General features: G+C 40.2%; 1 protein-coding gene across 4 annotated transcripts in view; it reads right to left on the reverse strand.

The window, feature by feature from the left end:
- The window catches only part of Sh3kbp1 (SH3 domain containing kinase binding protein 1), a 338,974-nt gene that overhangs the window by 279,406 nt on the left and 33,017 nt on the right, over positions 1-26,551 (reverse strand). For 3 of the 4 annotated variants that reach the window (XM_077106294.1, XM_077106292.1, XM_077106291.1), the window contains exon 2: positions 7,431-7,588. In XM_077106294.1, the coding sequence (XP_076962409.1) occupies positions 7,431-7,588 (158 nt within the window). Of the gene's footprint in view, positions 1-7,430; positions 7,589-26,551 lie in introns of those variants that run through there. The other variant, XM_077106293.1, reaches the window with a different exon arrangement.

The raw sequence follows: 26,551 nt of genomic DNA on the forward strand, positions 1-26,551 counted from the left end.
CAGGAAGGGCTTAGCCTCCTTCCTGCCTGGCATGCAGTAAGTGCTCAATAAATTTTGGTCATTGTACACAGACAGACACAGGCTGATTATACACACAGAGCCAGGCTGCCAGTAGGCCTTGAATAGAATGCAGCCATTATTATTCCATAGAGTAACCCAGCAATCAGGGCCAGAAAAGCTAACTATGGGTTCATTTAGCACGTTCTAACAGTTGCCTGATGAATCCACTCAGAAACTTCTCAAGTGGCATTTTAATCAGGAACACCTTTGTTGAACAGCTTTTCAGAATAATATCTAACACACGCTCTAATGACCCAAGGCCAGGTCACAGGCATTAAAACTCATCCTGTGGGAGAAGTTAGATTTGTGACAATGTGATATTCCTTTCAATGTGTCTCCTTTGTGCTTATATCCTCCAGTGCCTAGCACAAAGCAGACACCCAACTCACTCCCTGAGTAGAGCTGACCCCCACACATCCAAGCAGTAATGTTGTGAGCAAGAAGAGGCTCTGCACAGCACAAAATGCACCTGGAAAAATTTCTGCTCCCTTCTAAGAGTGCCAAGTATCCTGAAAACAATCATAAATATAATTCACAAAATTAATGGCCTTTGAGTGAAAAGTTGAATGAAAAGTGAAATTTAATCAAAGAGATCCATGATAGGGTCTTTAAATATAGAACAGCAACCTGGAAACCTCTATTTTACAGGATTTAGTTGTAGTCAATTTGTAATTCTTTCCTAAGTCAAGAACAACAGTGTAACTGTGAGCTTTCTCTAGGAGGGGTGCGAGTATGCAAAATACAGGCCTTCCGCCTCACTGATTTAAAAAAAAAAAAAAAAAAAACTGTATTCCAACCACTCTACATAATTACCAAGAAAAGGCTCTGAGTAAACTTTAGATAGGGCAAAGTGGAAGGAGGAGAAGGGTGGGGGTGTGAGGGTAGGAAAGACCATGGAATGAGATGGAAATCATTACCCTAAGTACATGTACAAAGACACAAATGGTGTGATTCTACTTTGTGTACAACCAGAGACATGAAAAATTGAGCTCTATATGTGTACTATGAAATGAATTGCATTCTGCCGTCATATATAACAAATTAGAATAAATAAATAATCTGATTTTTTAAAAAAGCCTCTCAGTATGCCAGAGACTTTCTAAAACATCCAATAAATGAGAGCTGAGGCAAGGGCAAAGCAAGTAGAAAAATGTCACATTTTGCTCACATAGGATGTGAGCTCCAAGTGCCTCCCACCTTCAGCCATGGGGCAGGCAGCGTGTCAAACATACTTCTACCTAACACATATAGAAACGCCCGAGAAAACAGCTCACTTCCTCACAGACAGTATCAGATAAGTTTAAAGATCAGCAAGCAAATTCTTTTAACCCCTACCGCAGCTTCCTGCTTTCTGCTTTCTACAGGTCTATTTGTGAGCTACAAAATGTCAAGGGCCTGGGTCTTGCTGCACTTTACCAAATGTCCCCTCCAAGAGCAGACAGACACCTGCATGTCAGCTCAAGCCGTGGTGTGAAGGCCTTTTCTTTTTAAAATTCACTTTGCTAACCATTTAAAAATGAGTATCTGTTGGGGGGAAAGGGGGCTGGGGTAGAGCTCAGTGGTAGAACACTTGCCTAGCATGCATGAGGCCTTGGGTTCAATCTCCAGCACTAAATAAATAAATAAAAATTTAAAAAGTATTTTTGTAGATCCATGTCAGAGGAACCCAGAAAAGAGCTGTTTATCAATCCTTTGCATGACTAAAGCACACCATCTGGATCTGAGAGTTAGGTTTAAGAAGGAAGACACTGGTAATTAAATCCAAAGACAGAGCCCACATCTGCCTATAGTAGGTGACTGTCTTTCTGTTTTATGTGGCAGTTTGAGGTCCCAGAAGGGCAGCCATTTTTTTTTCTCAACTAAAAGACTTTGAGAATTCATCCTAGTCTTTCATACTATTGTACGTATTATGATCAATTCATGGTCAATTCAGGATAAAACATCCAAAAGTTGGAAATCAGGCAAAAAAAGATGATCTTGTGACCTTTAAATGCACTTTATAATAAGCCCCCCAAGAGGGTCATCTGCATCTCTGGAAAAGTAACAATTTAACTGACACTTTATTATGACATTTTACAACCCTGTAAAAGAGGAACACATAGAAATATGGTACAATATGCTGCTTCCTTTTTTCCTTTTGTAGAGATGATAACCCCAAAGGCTAGAATTTTATTGTCCTCTAAGACATGAACCAATTTTGAATCGAACTTTACAATCTTATTTGAACATCTCTTTTCCACTGACTTTTTAATCAGTTCCTCATACCCTCACTGAATCAATTTTGTTATTCTGCTAGTTCCCTCATTAAATGAGTTCAGCAAAATGTAGACACATGCTCTCTATGTGCATGTGTTTAATAATGTAAGAATTAGAGTTTGATGGTTTCTGGGCCTAACAGTGGAATCATCTCTGGGAGACTGAGTTCTGTGCTTTAGAGCTCTCACCAGTCATACTCCTAGGGCAGCTACACTAAGACACCAAGATTAGTTCAGTCAGCTCATGTGAGGCACATGAGGCTCAAAGCACAAGTGTGACACCTTCCCTTCATAGAGACCACAGCTTTACACAGAGAAAAACCTACTGGTTGAGAACAAGGCCAGCAAATGCACTCCTACGTGTGTGTCTGTGTGTGTGTGTTTGTTACCAGTCTTGAGCCCAGGGCAAAATTCACACACATGCACACACACACACACACACACACACACACACACACACATATATATATATATATATATGAGAAATGAGTGCTTCTGCCCAAAGAAGACAAGAATGTTCAGAACCTTTATTCATAAAATCCCCAATCTGGAAACAGCTGAAATGCCTATTGACAGGAAAATGGATAAACACATTTTAGTATGTTATCATGGGTTACTTTACAACAAGAACAAAATACTGAACAAAGTACTGATGCATGCAATAACATTTTGTTGTACAAAAGATGCCATATATAGAAGAGCACATATTGGGGGCTGAGGATATACCTCAGTTGGTAGATATACCGCATGCCCTGGGTTCAGTCCCCCAGAACCACACACACACACACACACACACACACACACACACACACACAAAAAGAGCATATATTGTATGAGACCATATATGTGAAATTCAAGTACAGGCAATACTAACCTATGATAACTGATTACCTAGGAAGACATGAATGATTAGACAAAGGTATGATAAAATTTTATGGATGGATAGAAATAGCATTGATCTGGATAGTGGTTACAAAGGCATACTCATTACAAAAACAAAAATCATTCCCAGTGACTCAGGAGGCTAAGACAGGAGGATCACAAGTTCAAGGCCAGCTTCAGCAATTTAACAAGGCCCTAAGCAAGTTAGTGACATCCTGTCTCAAAATAAAGAAATAAAAAGGGTTGGAGATATGGTTCAGTGGTTGGTTAAGCATCCCTAGGTTCAATCCAGTACCAATAACAACAACAACAAAAATCATGCACTCTAATGACTCATACATTTTATTCTATGTAAATTTCATCTTAAAATGAATTTTTTTTTTAAATTTAAAGAGAGAGCCAGGTGTGGTGGCACACACCTGTAATCCCAGCAGCTCAGGAGGCTGAGGAAGGAGGATCAGGAGTTCAAAGCCAGCCTCAGCAACTGCAAGGCACTAAGCAACTCAGTGAGACCCTGTCTCTAAATAAAATACAAAATAGGGCTGGGGATGTGGCTCACTGGTTGAGTGCTCCTGAGTTCAATCCCCAGTACCAAAAAAAATAAAATAAAGAGAGGAGATAAAGAAAAACATATTCCAAAAGAAGTAGGTGCAGAAAGGATTTGAAAAGATTCTTCCACATTTACATTTAATAAATGAGAACTAAAAGAGGGACAAATCCAGAAGGCCACATGGGCCAACAGATTGCAAAGTGAGAGCTGGTAAGATTCAGGTTCGTTTGTGACAATGGGATGGTCTGGTATATGGAATACCAGGAAGATAGCTGGTATTTTTGTCTTGAAAGACTAAGATAATACAGATTTGAAGGTGAACAATGAATGCCAGCTCTGGGAGAACATGCTCAAATGGGACACTGAGTAAGGGTCTGATAAATGAATTCAGAAAATTCTTAAGGAAGGCCCTCTAACAGTGCTAACACCAAGATAAAGGCATAAAAATGAATGAAGGGATTCCACAAAAGAACCTCATTCAATCCAGGGACAAATTATTCTTAGTTTAAATATAATCTATATAAAATCACTTTCAAAACTGTACACCTATGCCAATATGATTGTTACTAACTAAAGACACCTTTTATGCTTTTAGAATTCTCTAAGGAAGTGTTGGTTATTGTTAAACTCTACTGCATCCACCTACTGAATTTTCAATTATAGGCCTGAGGGTGAAGACTTAAAAATGGACTCAGCCATCTGAAAGCATCAAAGTTTCTTCTTCTACCAAATGTGACAGCCACAAGTATTGCAGCCCCAACCATTCCTGCCACATCCTTTCTTCCCTACATGGAGTGAGTACCTCCCAAGAACATAAGTTCCCTTCACTGCACAAGGGCTCAAGCCAAGGTTCGACAACTGATTAGTTAAGAGATAGGAGAGTCAGGCCCAGGGAAAAGGGCCCGAAATAGGACCTGCAGCACACTCACTATGTAGCTGCCACTGCACTAAAAGATTGTCATTGCTGTGTCATTTAATCCTCAAAGTAGTTGGGAGGTAGTTGGGCTCTCAAAAAGAAATAACACGGGCTGGAGATTTGGCTCAAGCAGTAGCACGCTCGCCTGACATGCGTGCGGCCTGGGTTCGATCCTCAGCACCACATACAAACAAAGATGTTGTGTCCGCCAAGAACTAAAAAATAAATATTAATTCTCTCTCTCTCTCTCTTTAAAAAAAAAGGAAATGACACACCCAAATTAGGGTAATCTGAGGTGGGACTAATAAAGAGATTCATATGAAGTAGGTGAGATATTTTAAAAACCCACAGCAATAGCCAAGGGTTAGGGACAAAGAGCCACCAGACCTGCAGGGATGCAGGGACAGGTGTGTGGAGGAATATAGACTGAATGGGAACAGCCACCTCTCTGGTAAGGGACACAGGCAGCCAAAGTGGTGATCCATGACCTCACTAGCCTCCTCCCTCCCTGCCATCTCCTACCAGGGCTCCCCTTAAGCCAAAGCCCATGGGAGGCAGGAGCCACTGCTGAGGGCCCACCCTACCTAGCCCAAAGCAATGCAGGCAGGGCAATGGAAGACATCCTGGGAAAAAGGAACACATCACCCTCCTTCATAGGGAAGGAGTCTTTTGGTCCCCAGAAAGGGGACCCTAGATGAGGAGGAGGGTCACCTTCTAGACTCTCTGTGGGCAATTCCTGCCCTGTCTTTCCCAGCCATCTTCCATAACCCCTTGTAGCATAGCCTTGAGTCCAGGGAAAAATCCATAGGTGTTTACCAATGCCTTCTCAGATTCTGTGAATTTGTGGCTTGAAATGAGGGAGCACTATGCCAACAGGACATGTTAAAGGCTTTCAGAATAGGGCCTGCCCTCAAAACTGGAGCTGATGCTACAGTCCCTGGTCCATCCCAGGCCTCTCCTCTCTCTTTCTGACAGCCCTCCCTCCTTCCCAGGGTTCTCTTCTCTCTTTCTTACAGTCCTCCTCTGTCATTACTTCCACCTTTGTCTTCACTCCAACCATTGTCCCTTTTATCCGGGAAAACCTTCTTGTCACAGAAGAATTGGTTCAACTTCAAGAACAGTCCCTTCCTAAAATTTTATTTGGAAAGGAAAAGAATTACTTCCCATTTCCGCATCAACAGAGTTAATTCATGGTGGCCTGGAAATGTTTTTCTACTCTTAAAATGGAAGAGAAGCCAGGCGGGGTGGTGCACACCTGTAATCCTAGCGGCTCAGGAGGCTGAGGCAGGAGGATCGCAAGTTCAAAGCCAGCCTCAGCAACTTAGTGAGGCCCTAAGCAACTTGGTGAAAACCAAAATATAAAAAAGGCTGGAGGGGCTGGGGTTGTGACTCAGTGGTAGAGGGCTTGCCTAGCATGTGTGAGGCACTGGGCTCAATCTTCAGCACCACATATAAATAAATAAAGAAAAGATCCATTGGCAATTTAAAAAATATTTTTTAAAAAAGGCTGGGAAGGAATATAGCTCAGCAGTTAAGTGCCCCTGGGTTCAATTCTCTGGGTTCAATTCAGAGAGAGAAAGAGAGAAAGCTGCTGGAGTCAAGCATAGGGTGCGAGGTCTATACTCCTACCATTTGTAGAAAGCAGTGTTTATCAGCATGTTACTAACAAAAAGCCCCCCAGTTTTCTGTATACCAAAAAGAAAAGAAAAAAGAAATGCTAGCAGGAACACCCAGAAACAGGATCCTAAAGACCGAGCTAGATTCCTACATTTTTGAGACTTAACACAGTACAAGGTAGAGGACCTAGGGGCTGGCAATCCCAAAGCACATCATATGTTTTTCATCAACACTCCTTGTCCCCAAATCCTACCACTAGGCCCATGGGGCTCCTTTGAGAGCAGGGCCACCTGTTAATGGGCCCATATTACCTGCCTCAAGCAGCCAACGCACACTGTTTGGTATGCCCAGTACTACAGAGAATGCCAAAGAGAACCTAAGGATTTCTGTATGCAGCTCTTCATACCAAGGATAATCTCCTCTTCTCCAATGTGAGATGGGAAGTTTATAGTACTGGTGCTTTTAGATGTAGCTAGTATTTCCCATAAGGAACAGCTTCCAGGTGATCCTTTTTTTACCCAGCAATTTGAACTAGTATTTACAGCTATATAATATGTAATTTATTAATGATAATGTGATATACTTTTGTAAGTAAGTGCTAGATGACTTTGGCAAAGGACGTAATTTTCAAAACCTTACTGGAGAAATAGGTTTTGTTCAGTGCCTCATGGACATAAGGAATAAAAAAAGATAATATTACTCCTATCAAAAAGATAATATAAATATAAAAGTGGAAAATATAGCATTGTTCAGATTCTGTATTTAGTTTTATTGCTACTTCATGTAAGTGGTCAAAACTGAATTTCACTTCATTTTGCATGGAATGGAAAAGGAAAAACTTCTTGGAAACTCTTTAGGCAAATAAATAAGTACATAAATAATTTAACAAGCTTTATATTTTTCTAGCAATTTCTAAGAATTGATACACAGTTTGGGAAGAGAGAATTCTGGGCCTTAAAAAAGCCATTTCAAAACAGGTATCCCAGATATCAAGGGCAAAACTACACATGGTCTTCTTGATATCACCCAGGAGATCAAATTGTCAACAGAGCCCCTGAAAGTCCCATGCAATTCATCCTCAAATACCCCACAGCCTTTGTTCAGCAGAGCCCACAAAGGAGACAGGAAAAGGGTTTTGCTTTGTACTCACTCTTACAAAGTTGTCAGGGAACAAACCTCTTCTGCCGTTGATCTGTCCCTCCCACCAGCCTCCATCCTCCTTCCTGATGTTGGTGATGACCTCACCCACGCTGATCGTCAGCTCATCATCGTGCTGGGCCTGGTAATCAAACTCCACTATGGCCTCCACTGGAAAAGACAGAGAAAAAAGACCAAGTTAGATTAGATGTTATAGAAGTCTGAGGCCCAGCATCCCCGGAAGGCCAGTAGAGTCATATTAAAGGGACTTCCCCTCTACAAATATTTAAAATAATAAGGCCATACACAGCAACCCAATTTTGGTTAACCTAAAGCCTAAAGAACAGAAACCACAAAGTGCTGGTCGTGGTCAGACACAGGCAGAGTGGCCTACTGGTCTCAGGGACAACAAGGGCTTCAGAGGGGAATCACACAATAGCAGCCTAAAAAGATCTGCCCCACCCAGGTGGAGTCCAGTCTCTTTCCCTGAGGACAGGGACTGCAGACAACAGACATGAGTTTGGCCAGTGCTATGAGATGCTAACCTTCCTGGGCCTCAGTTGTATAAAATATGGACCATAATTCCCACGCAACAGAGATATTACCTATCTCTCAAGGACAACGTGTAAAGATGACTGGTATAAATAGCCAGGCTGGTGAAACCAATGTCTCAGACTGCTACTCAGAACCACAACTGCACCGGGTGTAGTGGTGCACACCTGTAATCCCAGCAACTCGGGAGGCTGAGGCAGGAGGATCATGAGTTCAAAGCCAGCCTTAGCAATTCTATTTCTAAATAAAATACAAAAAAGGGTTGGGGATATGACTCAGTGGTAACGTACCCCTGGGTTCAATCCCTGGTACAAAACACACACACACACACACACACACACACACACACACACACAATTGTCCTCTCAACAGATAAATTCTTAGGCAACAATACCATGTTACACTGTCTTCCCATCCTAAACAAAGTATCTCTTATACTTGATAATAGGTGGAGTTAACAGGCTAGAAAAATGGATTTTCTCATTGACAAAGTGCCAATGCGAATTAGCAGAGCCAAGCAATCCAGAGATTAGTTAATTTATCCACAAGTTAATTATATAATTTATTGAGAATTTGGGCTCTTCCTCATGCCTACCTCAATACACACCAATCTCCATACCTTTTCCTTTTTCATTTGCAGCTCCATATGAATGAATGAATACAAAGAGAGCAAAAAGTTAGATGAGCCCCAAGTGGTAAATTAGCAACTCTGAAGTTATGATAAAATAATGGAAAAGTTAAATGATCTCTATTTAAAAAAATGCATGTACTAAAACTAACGGAAATGGGTTACAGATCTAAATGTAAGAGCTCAAATCATAAATCTTTTTCTTCTTGTTTTTTTATCAACATGTAATAATTGTACATAATAATGAGGTATATATAGTGTGATATTTTAACACATGCACATAGTGTGCACTGATCAAATCAAGGCAATTGGCATTTCCCTTTCCTTGTCATTTCTTTACATTTGGAGCCTTCAAGTGCCTCTTTTCTAGATCTAAGAGAGCATAAAAGAAAACTGTAATGACATTGGCTTTGGCAAAGATTTCATAAATAAAAGACAAAAGGCACAAATGAGCAACAAAAAAAATTAATTAATTGAGGTCAGTTTTCTAAGCAACAGCTGGCAGGTGACCACTCACCTGGGTCCCCATCACAAGGGCTTTGCATATCTATTAGCGATAAGTTCCCAAGGCACTGCCATTTCAGAATATCCTATCCACTCAGACTCTCCACTCAGTGTCAGCTAAACCAGCCAGTCATAAGAAACTCAAAGTGGATTTTCCTTTCCCAAAATCATAGTTTCATCCCAAAATTAGCTGACTCACTCCACTGTCATAAATATGCCCAGGATGAGGTTGAGTTGTGACCCATGTCATCACTTATCAATGGAAAGGAGTGTAAGAGCAGAAACAAGGCAACCTTTTTCAATTTCTCCTAGTTCCTAACAAGCATGCAGGCAGAAACATTCCCATCTTCTTGTGCAGGGTTCTGTTCCCCAGCAGTTAAAATGAACCATTCTAACAACTGGAATGGTTAAGAAACAGCTTTCAGAGCACTGGGGTTATAGCTCAGTGGGCTGGGGTTGTGGCTCAGTGGTAGAGTGCTTGCCTAGTATGTGTGAGGCACTGGGTTCAATCCTCAGCACCACATATAAATAAATAAAATAAAGGTCCATCAACAACTAAAAATTATTTTGAAAAATAACAATAAAGGTATTATATCTATCTATAACCAATATATTAAAAAGAAACAGCTTTCAGTTGGGCATAGTGGCACACACCTGCAGTCCCAGATACTAGAAGGTTGAGATGGGAAGATAACCTGAGCCTACAAGTTAGAGACCAGCCTGAGTAATCAGTCCAAGACCTCATCTGTAAGGGGGAAAAAAAACCCAGCTCTCTAGCTCTCTTCAAATAACCTAAAGATGGATCTATGGAAGACTTGCCATAGGAACTGAGGTCCCAGTAACCACTATGCATGCACCAAACACTGCTTTCCACATCATCCCATTTCCCAATTAAACAATATGATGCCCAATGAAAGAACCTGAAGCTCAGCAAGGAAGTTAAGTTCATTTTCTGAGTCACTACTCTCCAAAGTGGGATGGACCCACTTCAGGGATCCGCTGAGATGAGAGGAGAAAAAGAACATCTGTTCATTTTATTTTAATTTTAAAAAGTTAAAAAAAAAAACCAAAAACCCACAACTTCCACTTACAGAATGATACTGGCTCCTTCACTTGGTCTCCAGTTCAGAAAGTCAGGGATCTTTCAAGGGACAGGAAGTAGCCTGAGAGACAGTGGAACCAAGGAGAATTGAACAAGGAGACCTGCTAGAGCAAGCACCAGCTTCCGCACTGTTGAGTGCTCTCCAGTTCTGTGATGACTCCAGGTAAAGCCGCTTTATGAACCTTACCCCTTTAACCTAAAATTGCCCTCAGTAAATGGATTATGGGCTTGAAAAGATTTGTGTGAAGAAAGTAGGAGTTAAGACAATACTTAACTAGAATCTAAATAGATAAGAAAATGGCTGAGCTGCCACTTCAGCTCTTGGTGAAAGTTTTTTTACCAGCCACATTTGGAAGTGAACACAGGGACAAGACAATCACATCTTACAGGGAGATGACCACAGGATTCTCATAATCAACACAATTTGTATCATGGGTTTACTCCCACCTCTGATGTAGGTGTAAATGTTGAGCTATCAGGATTAGTAAGATTTAAAAACTATGTGCCTGAGCCATGTAGAAAATGTCTTGGTTTCCCCCAATTTATAGCCATACAATACTTAATCTGTTGTTTCCCAAAAGTTCATCAAACCTAATAATAAAGGTTTAGCAGGGGTTTCCTTAATCTTAAGTTAGTACAGTAACATACAATCACACGCCATGAAATGATGCTTCAGTCAATGATGGACACATATATGATGGCAGTCTAATGAGACCATATCACCTAGTGATGCCATAGCCATTTTAGTTCATGTAAGCACACTCTACAGGGTTCACACAATGGAGAAATCACCTAATTTTTTAACCATAGGTACCCTTTTTGAAACAAGAAATGAAAAGGCTTAGAAAACTCACTCTCAAGGGCCAATTCCATTAGCACATGAAGAGGAGGGATTCCTGGTGGGTGGAGCTGAAGGAAACTGCCTACTGGCAAGCCTTTGCAATGTGAGAGGAGAACAGAGAGGCTTCTAAGAAGAGGTCTGGGCCTAGGACCTCTCAATGGTGAACTTAAACCCTATGTCCTCTCAGGGACTCAGGACCTGACCAACTTATGGAGTATAGCCTTGTTTCTTCTTCCCTAAACAGCAAGCTGGATTTTCTCTGTTCTCTATATGAATATGATGCCCAATGAAAGAACCTGAAGCTCAGCAAGGAAGTTAAGTTCATTTTCTGAGTCACTACTCTCCAAAGTAGGATGGACCCACTTCAGGAATCCACTGAGATGAGAGGAGATACCAAGATAGAGGGCTGGGGATGTGGCTCAAGCGGTAGCGTGCTCGCCTGGCATGTGTGCGGCCCGGGTTCGATCCTCAGCACCATATACAAAACAAAGATGTTGTGTCCGCCGATAACTAAAAATAAATATTAAAATTCTCTCTCTCTCTCTCTCTCTCTCTCTCTCTCTCTCTCTCCCTCTCCCTCTCTCTTTAAAAAAAAAAAAAAGTTAGAAGATAGAGGTACACATCCTGAAATTTCTTCAATCTCTCATTCAGTGACCCAAGGGTAAGCCAAGGCTAGGGATTAGGGATTGGGGACTCAAAGATAAATAGAGCATAATTACATAATATTTGAGTCTTGCATCCAATATCCTATCTAGATGGTCTTTCCTGATTTACCCTTTCTTTAAACTCCCAATTTAGCCCTAAATTTTCTTAAACATAAGTAATCACATGAACTCTTCCTGCCTTCTGACCACCCTGCCTATGACTGCATCCAACCTAGCTGCCTGGCTCTTCCAGCTCCCAGGCTTCCCTAGCCCTGCCACTGAGACCACCATCAGATGCTGAGGAGGCTTATGCATATGTCCTCCAAGTAGGCACCTAAATGCCTTCTGGGTATGAAATCACCCTTATTTCCCTTCTGGCCCCCTGTGACAGTCCAAGACATGCAATAGGTGCTCAGTGCGGGCTTCATAACCACACCACTCAGCTTCCATTTTATAATGGCAGATAGTTCTCTGCCCAACAAAGGTGCTACTAAAATGTCAAGTGTCAATCACATTTTTGCAAATTGAGTCATATTCTTCAGTGCACTAAGGGAGTTTGCTATTTAAAAGATCCTGCGGTTGATTCTTTTGTAACATGAATAATCACTTCCTGCTTTACTTTTCCTGTCAAGATGAATTTTTTTATATATTAGGTTTCTCTAAGGGTAGAAAACCTATGCAGAGTTTCATTAAGAGCTCCTATATCATGAGCTATATCTCCCCTACCCCCTCTGAGTGCCATTTCCTATGTTCTCTGAAGGATTTTGAAGAGTTTAGGGCTTTTCTGTCCAATACAGTATCGCTAGCCACATGCAGTTACTAAGTACTTGAAATGTCTGAATGGAGATGTGCTCTAAAAGCACAGCAAGTTTCAAAAACTTATTCTGGGGAAAAAAGAATGTATAATTACTCACCAATAATTTTTATGTTGAAACAATACCTTAGATAAGTTGGGTCAAATAAATACATTATTCAGTTTCAGCTGTTTTTTTATTTTTATTAATGTGGTGGCTAGAACATTTAAAATGACATGTGTGGGTTACACTGTATTTATATTGCACAGCAAGGGTTTAGGATAATGCTTGGCAAATGGGCAACGAAGACCTCAGATTGCACAAATGTTCACAAGAGTCCACAGAAAATCTGTCCCCTAAAACCCATTTCCTTGCCTTCAGGAAACTATAAGTAGCTGCACTAAGGATAAAACATTACCTAAGTTTTTGTTTTTGTTTTTTAATAGTACCCTTTGGGAAACTACCTCTGGGCATGAGCACAAAATTAAAACATTAAGCTAAGTAAAATATATCAGAGGTATAATTAGGACAACAGTAAACAAAATCCCATTTCTAAAGGCACCATAAATTACAAAACTTTAAGAATGTCTCCCCATCAGAAAAATAATACCCTCCAGCTGCCCGCTGTGTCAAAAGCCTCCACAAGTTTGCTACATCTACTGTGCTGCAAAAACCAAAGCTACAGTTAACCAGTGTTATGAAAAGATAGAGCCAGAGGAGATAAGAAATCTGCTCAGAAATGAAAACACTTCAACCTTCCCTATCTCCACCTTCAAATTTGCTGAATGTCTCCTCCCCCCAAAGATGAAATGGGTGGTTTTTAACTGTCGGTTGGCTAAGCCAGCTGCCAAGCAGCTTCTCACGGCCAACTTCTCACGGTGGTAATGGTGCAGGCATTTCTGAGCCCCACTCTGTGACCTGGCCCCTCCTGCTTTGCTTGCTGTATTTACTTCCTCTCTCCTAGCCCAGCTTTCTGAGCTGCAATTTCACATTGGCTTATCCCAACTGCCTGCAAGCTCCATCTGGGAAAAGCCCTTATCTTTCCCAGGATTCTATCTCCCTCACTTAGCATCATGTCTGACTCAATAAATATTTGAATAAACCAAAGTACATGAAGGAGAATGAGAGTTTCCAATTAATTTCCTTTGTTTTATACACACATGTGTGCATGCAATGTCGCAAAAGTCTTGATGCAGTTTTCAGTTTTAATCATTTCAGAAGTAGAAATGTTACACACTTACCACGTATGATTTTCCATTTTGTGAGTTCTGAAGAATACACACACACACACACACACACACACACACACACACACACACACACATTGTTGGGGGGGTGCAGTACTGGAAATTGGGCCTTGGGGCACTCTACTGCTGAGTTACACCCCCAACCATTTTTATTTTATTTTGAGACAGGGCCCCTCTAAGTTGCTGAGACTGACCTAACTTGTGATCCTCCTGCCACAGTTTCCAGAGCAGCGAGCTGGGATTACAATGATGTGCCACCGCACCCAGTTCTGAAGAATAAATTTTTAATTTTAATGTTTTGTTTTAGTCCTATGATTGAAGGAAGCACAGAAAACCAAGAAGCAATATTTTTTTACCAGAAAAGATTTTACCAAAAAAGATCATGATTGCTGATTACTGGTGATAGAAAGAACATTAGGTACCATTTCATCAAATCCTTTTCCTAATGTTACGGATGAAGAACTGAGGTCTGAAATGTTCTGCTTAGAAAGATTGAGGACTATGGGCTGAGGACATAGTTCAGTTGGTAGAGTGCCTGCCTTGCATGCACAAGGCCTGGGTTCATTCCCCAGCACCCCCCCCCCAAAAAAAAAGACTGAGGACTAAATAATGGCAGTTTTAAGACTAGGATTCCACTCAACCAAATGGCAGTCTATAGGAGAAAAGGGAAGATCTAAAGCAAGAGCAGAGAAAACTAAGACGGGCAAGATATACAATTTTGTACCACTGCAGGGATTCTATTTTTTCCCCTGTGATTCTGGGCCATAGTTTCCAGAAATCCAAAAGGTACACTAGTCAGGAAAATATAAAAATCTATGTTCAAATCTAAAAAGGCAGAAAATAGATCAGTGGTTAATTGAGACCAGGGTTGGGAAGAGCAACATGTTACAAATGGGTAAGAGGGATCTTTTGAGGTAACGGAAATATTTTTTAATTAAACTGTGGTAAGAATTGCACAATACTGTGAATTTACTAAAAATGTATTAAATTGTACACTTAAACTGGGTAAATTTTCATACCTCAATATAGCTTTTGAAAATTTTAAAAAAGAAAAGCTTGCATGATATATTGAGGAACTTTTGGTGTAGACATTTGTTCATCAAGTTGGCTGACTGTGTTTGTGCCCCAGGGAGAGACCACTCCCCATTCAGGAAGGGGAAACCACTCCCCCATGAGATACAATCTGATAGGACCACCTGTCAACATGTTCAGCACTCTGCCAGCTAATGTATGGGCACAGGACCCAACTGTGACTCATAGTACTTTGACAAAGACTGGGAATGGCTGGAGCAGAAATCCCTTGCCAGGCCTCTCAAAAGAGTTGGAAATCCCTGGAGTTGCCTGGTTACATATAGTCTTTCCCAGACATGATTCTCCGGGTTCTCCTTCCACCCCATAAACCACTTTGAAGTCTTCCAATAAATCCTTTAACTTGCTTCAGTTAAAGTTGGTTTATCTTACTTGCAACAGTAGAACCCCAACAGACTCATGCATCAACTTCTTAAAGAATATACTCTTCCTGCAAGGCGTGGCGGTACATGCCTGTAATCCTAGAGGCTTGGGAGGCTGAGGCAGGAAGATTACAAGTTCAAAGCTAACCTCAGGAACTTAGTGAGACCCTGTCTCAGAATAAATAAACAAAAAAGCCTGGGAATGTGGCTTAGTTCAATACCCAGTATTAAAAAAAAATACACTCTTCCCTACATAAGTCCATACGAAGCCAAGTTGTCACCATCCAGTGCTTTCCTATTAGTGTTGGGGCAGAGGGTTTGGGGGTCTGGACTTTCCAGCTCAAGGCCACAGGTGCTATGGGGATGATCTCCAATTACAAAAAAGCTAGTCTATACACAAGTCACATTTTTCTTTTCCAGCCTCAGCAATTTAGCGAGACCCTATCTCAAAATAGAAATAAAAATGGTTGAGGTAGTAGCTCGGGTGTAAAGTGCTCCTGGGTTTAATCTCTGGTACAAAGAACAAACAAAAAATATGGGAGATGATCTGGTGCAAGAATGAGGAGTGGTACCTCTAAATTCCTATTTATAGAAGCTGCTCCATAAATGATAGTCACTAGTCTTATAAGCCATTATCATGACATGTTGTGAGGGCTTCCCTGAACCTGTCTCCCTGTCTATCTCCTGGATGGGAGCCCTGAAAGGACAGATCTGAGCATTACCTACTGCTTGCCTGGTATCTGGCATACAGTAGGTGCTCAATAAATTTTGGTGATCAGGTGCATCCATACAATCTAGGAGTATCCTGAGAAAAGTGTTAACCCTAAACTATACCTTCTCATTCAGCACAAAGAAATGCAATTACAGATGTAAGCTACTGTTTGATTCAAAGGCTACAGAAAATCAAAGATCAACATGACCAGTTGGCCCAAAACAAGTATGACCCACTGATTCAAGTCTCTCAAGTACTATTTTTTTATTTCTTAGTTGTAGTTGGACACAATATCTTTATTTTATTTTTATGTGGTGCTAAGGATCAAACCCAGGGCCTCACATGTGCTAGGCAAGCGCTCTACTGCTGGGCCACAATCCAAGCCCTCAAGTACTATTATGATCAGCTTCAATTCCACTCCCACCTGTGGTACAACCATTGATCCTAACAGCACAAAGGCATCCAATCAAAGATTAGAACATGAGGCAGGGCCTGGACAGGAAAGCATTCATAAAGCCTGAGGCCTTGGTTCTTTCATAGCCTGTATTTTGAGGCCTCTGCCTCAACTGGGCCTGATCCTGAAACAAAACACCCAAGGGGCTCTGGAACAATGAGTTACTAAACAATTAACCCTTGCAAACCTAGAACTCTTTTCTTTCCAGAATATGCTTTATAGAGAGAGGATAAGAATAACCTGGCCTCCAAGAGGAAAAAAAAAAAATGACTAGGGATTGAACGAAGCAAGGCCCTACCACTGAACTACATCCCTAGCTTTTTAAAAATTTTCTTTACATTGAGACAGGGTCTCACTAATTTGCCCAAGTTGGCCTTAAACTTAAGAACCTCTTGTTTCAGCTTCCCTAATACCTGAGATTACAGATGTGTACCAGCATGCGCAGCCAGAAAAAGCCTTAAGTGAAAAAGAAAGCACAGATAAAGGGTGCAAATTACTTTTTGGATTTTAAAAAAATACTGAACAATAAAGACAATCAGCTATAGTTGGTTAAGCTAATTAATATAGAGAACAGTTGTACACAGCAATCATGTAGGGGAAAATAAATAGGACCTTAGAAAACTGATTTACTAAAAAGTTAAGTTAAAACAGCTTAGTCACTTAAAGAAGACAACCCTTTTTTAAATTCAACTACAAGGGGCTTGGGATATAGCTCAGTTGGTAGAATGCTTGCTTTGCATGCAGTAAGGCCCTAGGTTCAATCCCCAGCATCCAAAAAAAAAAAAAAAAAAAAAAAAAAAAATCAAGTATAAAAGAGAAAGCTTATAAATATATAAATATTTATCAGTTTTAAGCTGGGCCTGGTGGTGTATGCTTGTAATTCTAGCTATTGGGGAGTTTAGGCAGGAGGATCACAAGTTCAAGGCCAGCTTCACTAACACAGGGAAACCCTGTCTCAGAATAAAAGAATATTTTTAAAATATTTTTAGTTAAAGCTAGGCGTGATGGCACACACCTGTAACCCCAGCAACTTGGGAGCTGAGACAGGAAGATCACAAATTCAAAGCCAGCCTCAGTAACAGCGAGGCGCTTAGCAACTCAGTGAAACCCTGTCTCTAAATAAAATACAAAATAGGGCTGGGAAGATGGCTCAATGGTTGAGTCCCCCGAGTTCAATCCTTGGTACCAAAAAAAAAAAAAAATAGGACTGGGGATGTGGCTCAGTGGTTGAGTACCCATTAGTTCAATTCCAGGTACCCCCCCACTGAAAAAAATTTTTTAGTTGTAGATGTACACAATACATTTATTTATTTTTATGTGGTGCTGAGGATCAAACCCAGTGCCTCACACATGCTAGGCAAGCACTTCACCACTGAGCTACAACCCTAGACCTTAGAATAAAAAATTCTTAAAGGGTTGGAGCTGTAGCTCAGTAGCAGAGTGTCCTGGGTTCAATCCCCAACACCCCCCACACACACACACACACAGTTTTAAGTAATAAAATGGCTTGTAGATGAGTAGAGATTTTCCTAACTTTATAATGTCAGCCTGATTCTCAGACTTAAAGGAGACCCAAAGACAGATGTCTGATTAGAAAATGATCCTCTATCTTTCTCAATAAGGAGATCCAACCAGAATATGCAAACTTTAAAACAGAAGAAGGAACAATCTGCTTAGACTACATATTAATTTAATTACAGATTATGCAAAGTAAAACAATTAAAAAACATTGCCTCCTACCCCTCAGCACCCTCTCATTTCATGAATGATTTTATTCAACAAACCCTGCAAGGATGGTTGAAACATATTTGATTGTGGATAACATATCCAAAGGGTTTGCTTAAAATGTTCTATTTAAAGTAAGTTCATGGAGCTCTATAGTACAAGATACTTTGTAAGGACTAAAATAAAATGCAACTCTTGCGTTTTTTGAGGATAGTATGAGGAGGATGGGGAACTGGTTTTATATTTGGACATGTACATTTCAGTGTAGCTAAGCTGAATCAGCCATAAAAGGCAAGGTCCAGGTCAAAAGAAGGGAAGTTAGGAACAATTCCACAGAAAAATGTGGTCAGTAGGCACAGTGGGGTTGGGACAAGGGCTGAGTCACCGTATGGCTTTGTGTTAACAAGAAATGCACCGTCTGGTAAGAGAGAAAGTAGACAGTGAAGTGAGAAGAAACCATAGTGAAACTGCTGCCTTCCCTGGGAAGGCAAAATTATTTTTTCTTTCTTTCTTTCTTTCTTTTTTTTTGTGGTGCTGGGGGTGGAACCCAAGGGCCTTGGGCATGTGAGGCAAGCACTCTATGAAGTGAGCTAGCCCTTGTAGTCATTTCTTGGTGGATAGTTTGAGTCTCTTTCTCAGGACCTATTTCAGCTGTAATAGATATTTCTTTTTCTCTTTTTCTTTTTTTTTTTAACCTGGAATGAACTGCTAATGGTAATACAGGCCAGAAGTAGCACTTCTTTATTTTATTTATTTGTTTGTTTATGTTGGGGATTGAACCCAGGGCCTTAAGCATCCCAGGCAAGCACTCAACCAACTGAGCTATATCCACAGCCCCCTGGGCAGATTTAATGTTCCTCTTCATTTGGACACTTACCCCCCAGGTGTAGAAATCCTGTTACTCTCAGGCCCTGGAAGGTAGAAGAAAGCCTGAGAACCTTCTAAAAGAAAAGACACTGCCCAGAGCATCTTCCTCCTTCCAGTACTTAGCTAGCAGAGTGCATAGCCCCATCAGGCCCTCAAAATGCTTGCTGGTGCCAGGCGCGGTGGTATATGCCTGTAATCCCAGTGGCTCAGAAGGCTGAGGCAAGAGGATCAAAAGTTCATAGCCATCCTCAGCAACTTAGTGAGGGCCCTAAGCAACTTAGAAAGACCCTGTCTCTAAATAAAATATAAAACAGGGCCCAGGATGTGGCTCAGTGGTTAATCACCCCTGGGTTCAATCTCTAGTACCACCCCCACCACCACCCCCTCCAAAAAAAAAGCTTACTGGTGAGTGGGAAGAAATGCAAGGAAGATTTTGACAAAAAGCTGAGAATCCAAGAAGATGAGATCTGAAACAAATTCACAAAGCTAAAGGCAGAAGATAACAGCAAAGCAGCGGCTCTTCAAACAGTCTAGGTTTTTAAACTGTCATAAATGTAATTATCTTGAGCTCCCCCACATCTAAATGGAGGTAATATCTAGCATATTTTGAACACCATAATGTGGTGGTAATTAGGGAGGGTGCATTGGATGGTTTCACCAAAGAATTTACATATAATTGTTAATCTATCAACATAGTAACTGCCAATGTTTTTTGAGTCATTTTTGCTAGTGGTTTTAATAGTTGAACAATTTGAACTAAAAGCTGCTAGAACTAAAAGTATCTTCTTCAAACATGTTTTCTTAATCAACTATATTGTAAACACTTTGTCACAGAATCTGTAAACCACTTACTAAATATGTATCTAAATAGAGTAGCACAAAACAGAAATGAAGTTCAACCCCAACATTTTTCTTTCCTTTGAAAAGTTACTAAATAAAGTAGAATAAAACCTAAATAAACCATGCTGGAGTTGAAAAAATTTAAATCACATCCAAAACTGAAACAAATATAAATAAAACATAAGAGATCAATAGCACCAGAAAGATTTCTAGAAGAATGATCTGAGAGGATCATATGTGCATTTTTTCCAGAAATAATTATATTTGAATCTCTAAATACCATTTTTCCACAAAGGAAGCCAAAAAGTCTTGGGAAAATGACTGATTCCAGGCCATGGGGCAGGAAAGGTGATAAATTTGGACCATCTTCTCATACCAACAAAGCAAGGAAGCCATCAAAGACCATCAGGGTCGTGTCAAAAGAATGTAGAAGCAAATGTAAAGATGCTCCCATTGAACACAAATGGTACAACATATAATACTGCACGGATAACTACAATGGACTGAAAGAGGTTGAATAAGTTGGATGTCTCCTTATGTATGTTTCATAGTAATAGTATTAAAAATCATTGGTCACACTTTGGAAGATGCTAGTGAACCAATTCATTGTTTTGAAAACTAGCAAATCAAGAGAAACAATCAAATATCCTTCCTGCCTTTCCTATATGAATTCAGGATAAAAAAATAGTTGACAAGGAGAAATTTCTATAGCAGTATTCCTGCTAATAAATGAAAAAGGAATGAAGGAATGAGACACCCAACACTTTGCAATCTCCAAGGTAATCAAGAAGCTGGACATTGGTCACTAACAAGTTGACATTACAAAAAGAGAGACAAGCAGGCACTGCTAGCCTTGTGACAGAAGTGTGTGTCACCACCTGTGAAATATTCTTGCCAATGAACTGAGCTTAAATTAGATCAAGCCCCTGGATTTACTATCAGTTTAAGAGAGACACAGCAGGTCCAGAAATACATTACATGGCACCCTGACAATGCAGTCAAACATCAGACTGTAGCCAGGTGCAGTGGCACATACCTAGAATCCTAGAAGCTTGGGAGGCTGAGGTAGGAACGTTGCAAGTTAAAGTCAGTCTCAGCAATTTGGCAAGGCTCTGAGCAACTTAGTGAGAGACACCCTGTCTCAAAATAAAAAATCAAAAGGGCTGGAGATGTGCTCAATGGTTGGCACCTTTGGATTTAATCCCCAGTGCCTAAATAAATAAATGAATGAATAAAAACCCAGAGTGTAGTGAATACTATGTGCAAATGAATTTGCTTACTTAATACCAAAAAAACCAAAAACAAAACAACAAAAATCACAAAGGAAAAAGAAATAAGATGGGGAACGTAAATTAAAACAGACTCAGAGATAACCAATCTATTACAAAATATAGGGCTTTCAAAGCCTGCTTCAAATAAACATCTTTTAAATATTTTAGCTATATGTAAAAATTGGATTTTGAACTGAATGCCTGATGATAAGGAAACATTATTAGTTAATGTAGGTATAAAAATGATATTGTGATATTGCTTTGAAAAAAGTCCTTATCTTTACAAAATACATGGTGAAACACTTCCGGATTGTTAAAATGTTTTAATGTGCAAGTAGAAGCATCATGTTCCCCAATGAACTTAAAAGATGAAGAGAAAAATCTTAATGCTGGCGAAACTCTAGCTGGTGTAACCACTATTTCACAAGTGATTTAGCTAACCATGCTATCTATGCACAGCAATAAACCCAAAAAGGATAATTTTTTTAAGAAACAAGATATAAAAGTGTGTGTGTGTCTATCTGTCTCTCTCTCTCTCTCTCTGTGGTGTTTCAATGCTTCAATTCATTCTTTTTTTTTATATATTTTTAATATTTATTTTTCAGTTTTCGGCGGACACAACATCTTCGTTTGTATGTGGTGCTGAGGATCGAACCCGGGCCGCACGCATGCCAGGCGAGCGCGCTACCGCTTGAGCCACATCCCCAACCCTTCAATTCATTCTTAAGGGCACTACGTAAAGAACTGATCCAAAGTATCTTCCGGTTTTCAGTCTCTGTGAATTACAAAATATAAAACAATATCAACTTATTAAAATTGTCATCATTTCCCTGCAGTAGATACATTACAGAAGATATCCTGAGGGTCTTCTGAGGCTTAACCTGGGTTTATTTTGGAGGTTGAACAATGCTTAGTTCTAATTCCTTTTTAAAGATATACTTTTAGCTACTTACAAAAATAATCAATAAGCATCATCAAGTCTGTTCTGTATCACATGTCTACAGGTGTGCACCGTGGACAAGGCCACCTCTGTGAACATTCTGAATTTGGGTTTCTTTCTTTCTTTCTTTTTTAGAAAGAGAGAGAGAGAGAGAGAGAATTTTTTAATATTTATTTTTTAGTTTTTGGTGGACACAACATCTTTATTTTTTTATTTTTATGTGGTGCTGAGGATCGAACCCAGTGCCCTACGCATGCCAGGTGAGCACACTACCTCTTGAGCCACATCTCCAGCCCTGAATTTGGGGTTTCTTGAGATATTTATTTAATAAGGAAGGCTGTGATTTGGGTTGTTCAGGTGTAAAAGTGGTATCACAATTACGGTTTTTAACGGAGTCCTTATCTGTTTTTTTCAATATTTTTAATTGTAGTTGAACACAATACCTTTAATAAATTCATTTATTTTTATGTGGTGCTGAGAATCAAACCCAGTGCCTCACATGTGCTAAGCAAGTGCTCTACCACTGAGCTACAACCCCAGCCCCCAGAGCCCTAATCTTTAAAAAATACATGCTGAAACATGGAAGAAATATGCTTTAATATAGATCTGGAATGTCCCCCAAAGGCCCATGTGTTAAAGGCTTGGTTCCCAATGTGGTGCTACTGGGAGGTGGTGGCACCTTTAAGAAGTGGGGTCTAGTAAGAGTTTTTAAGTCACTGGGAACATATTCTTAAAGGGGATTGTGGAAACCCAGAATATTTCTCTCTTTTTCACTTTCTAGCCATCATAAAGTGAGTGACACCAGAGAATTAACATGTTCTCTTGCATAGGAATCGAGGTCATCTTTTTGGTAAGGGTCAAGTGTGAGAATAGAATCTGAGGAACTTGAAGGTAAAAAGTCTAGAATAAGTTTACTGCAAAATGCACTATGGAATTTTGTTGGTTTTTTGGGGGGGCGGGGAGGGCAGGGATTAAACCCAGGTGTACTCGAACACTGAGCCACATCCCCAACCCTATTTTGTGTTTTATTTAGAGACAGGGTCTCACTGAGTTACTTAGTGTCTCGCTATTGCTGAGACTGGCTTTGAACTTGCAATTCTCCTGTCTCAGCCTCCCAGCGTCTGGGATTACAGGTGTGCACCACCATGCCCAGCTGGAATTTTGTATTTTTTCCACTGTGTGTGTGTGTGTTTAAATTTACAAAAGGAAAAAAGTGGGTGAAAGATAAATGAAAACACTGATGAGTAGCTGTGAAGACCCAGCAGCATGGGTAATGGCCTGGTGCTCCACCCTCACCACTCATCTGAGCCTACCACAGGGTCAGAGCTAAACACTGCATGGGCACTCAGGCCTGTGTCCATATAAGAGAGAGGATTTTGTGTGCAGAGATCAGTTAACTCAAACAACTGATTTAGGGAGAGTGGAAAAGCTCAGTGTGTAACAGGTATCAAGACAACATAATACAAACCAAGAGGGCACAGCAAGGGGTGGCAGGTGGTAACATGATGACAGTGGACCACCTGAATAAGGCTGATAACCCAGAGGATGGAAGATAGAAGCACAGCATGGGAGGATGTGTGCGGGCAGATTTGCAGACCTAGACAAAATGGCAGACAGTATAGAAGACCTAAAGGGGAGGAAGAGGCAGTGCAGCTACCAAGGATGAATAGGAGTATCTTCACCTTCCCTCCTTCCTTCTTTCCTTCCTTCCTTCCTTCCCTCCCTCCAATATCTCTCATCTATATGACATTCCCTTCTAAAATTCCCTTCTCAGAAGATTCTCCATAACATTGGCCCTATGGCATGGGAGACTGCCTATCCATACAACTCTCCTGGGATTAGAACCCCTCAGAGGATCTTGAGGTTAACCTGCCCTGGGAATGAAAGATATTTGTTCAAACACACATAGAATTAGTACTTCAGGAAACAAATAAACTTAACAATGTATTACAATATACCTGAACATCTCTTGGGGTCAACCACATGATAGGTCTGGATTACATACATGAATGCTGCTTTTGAGAAATATTATGATTTCAGGAAGTTCCCAGTCTTGATCCTAGAACTCAAAACCACCACAATCTGATGCTGGTTTGACACTGACCACCTCACTTGTGCTTATACCAGCCTCCACACTCTTCCCTTGACAATGCCATGTGTGTGCCCATTCAAGAAATCAGGTTCCTTATTCCTTACATCACAAATTACCCTCCATCTTCATGATTTGAGGTCAACAAAATTTTTCTCAGGCCACCCATGTACTAACTAGAGCACTGACCAAATCATTTCTGCTTATCATAAAATGTCTTATAAAACTTTATAATTATTGCCTTAGACCAGGAGTTGGCAAACTTTTTCCTAAAGAGCCAACAGGAAATATTTTAGGCTCTGTAGGGCTTATATTCTGTTCCAACTACTGTAACAATGATAAACAGACACAGACAATAAACATAAACAAATGAGCATGGGGTGTTCCAATAAAACTTTATTTATAAAATAATCATTAGGCCAGATTTGGCCGTTAGGCCATAATTTACTGACCCCTGTCTTAGACTTTTAACTCTTTTATTATTGCTTACATTCTATGTTTTACTACCCCAAATCAGATTAAAATTCCTTAAAAGAAAGTATTAGATACTTTTGTTTACTCTTAGCCCCCACTTGGCATAGTGCCAGGCATATGGTAGGGATAAGAATGAATGAATGAATATATATATATATATATATATATATGGCATTTGAGTGTATGTTGAATGATGTACCACATATTGCAGTTGAGCTCTTTTACGGTCATTGTTCTTGCACACTGATGGTACAAACATTAATTTCTAATGAGTAGTACTGATACTTTATGGATTGTGTGCCATAAAGTTTATTGTTTGTTTGTTTGTTTTTAACTTTCCTGGTCTGTTTATTTGCCAGATTTTTTTTCTAGTTATTTCCACCCATAGCCTAATACATTCATTCCATCAGCTACTTAACAGATGAACACATTCCACAAGTGATTTAGCATCAGTAAGAAGAACTTGAACTTTCTGCAGCTACAAATTCCCACTTGGGCATTCAACATTTCCACTGCCACATCACAGGAGCAAAGAGGAAGACAGAGGTTTGCTCAGGTAAGAAGAAAGCTTTTTTGGGGGGGGAAAAAAAGGAAATCTATCACCAATGCTCCCCACAAAAGCATACATGAAACAATTACCTGTAACCAAAATAAAATTAACTTCAGATTGAGCTCATGACAGTTCCTGTCATATGCTTCTAGCTCACTTCTAAATCAATAACTGCAATGCAGGAAAGGAAGTAGACATCTTCTGAAGATTTTGAAAATGCAATAAACTACACCACCATTGTTCCTCACCAAGAAAAACCCCTGCTTTTGATTATGTCCATACAGATATTGTAAAAGGAACTAAAAAGTAATCATCAGGTCCATTCAGAATGAAACACTAAATAGGTCCCGGAAAACCCAAGACTCCACTTCCTGTCAGTAGAGTCCTTTAGTGGTGATAAAAGTCCCCACTTCCTTTTCTCACCTGACAGCAAGAGCAGTTCAACACATACAGCACAAAAAATGAGGTCCATATCACCCAAGTCACTCTGACACCCATTTAAACATTCAAATAGCTGTAAAAGTCTGATATGGAAGGGCTGGGGTTGTGGCTCAGTGGCAGAGCACTTGTCTCGCACATGTGAGGCACTGGGTTCGATCCTCAGCACCACATAAAAATTAAATAAAGTTATTGTGTCCACCTACAACTAAAGAACAAATATTTAAAAAATAAAAAAGGTATTGTGTCCATGTATAACTAAAAAAAAAAGTCTGTTATAGAAAAGACCAGACTTCCACCTTCCCTTCCCCTGAGGCAACTGCTTATCCCTCTCTTAGGTGACTATTTGGTATTTGCTTTCATGTGTCTAAATTAAAGATTCTAGCATGGCTTTGCCTTGAGATTTTCCCTCTTGGGCATCTTTTCTGCTTTTCTCACATGGAAAATGAAGCCTAATATCCTCCTCTACCACTTACATATACCTACACAGTACCCACCCTTCTCCACTGCCCCAGTATGGATGTAACATATTTTGGGTTGGATCAGTGTTCAATGTTGTTATGGGTTGAATACTTTCCTCCCCCGATTCACATAGATAACCAGCAGTACCTCAGAATGTGGCTTTATTTGGAAATAGGGTCATTACACATATAATTAGTTAAGGTGAAGTCTTTAGGATGAACCCAATCCAATATAACCAGTGTCCTTATAAAAAGGAAAAATCTAGACACAGAGACAAGCATAGAGAGAAAATGATGGCCACCTATAAGCCAAGGAGAGAGGCCTGCAATAGATCTTTTTCTCAAGCGCTCAAAAGGAACCAGCTCCACCAACATCTTGATCTCGGACTTCCAGTCTCCAGAACTGTGAGATAACAAGTTTTTGTTATTTAAGCCACCCTGTGGTACTTTGTTCCAGCAGCCCTAGAAAATGAATGTAAGTGCTTTCACTCATTATGACTACATAAACATTACCAAAAGTCTTATTACATGATACACTAAGATTATGATT

The sequence above is a fragment of the Callospermophilus lateralis genome, chromosome X (genome assembly GCF_048772815.1).
Source record: "Callospermophilus lateralis isolate mCalLat2 chromosome X, mCalLat2.hap1, whole genome shotgun sequence".
NCBI classification, from domain to species: Eukaryota; Metazoa; Chordata; class Mammalia; order Rodentia; family Sciuridae; genus Callospermophilus; species Callospermophilus lateralis.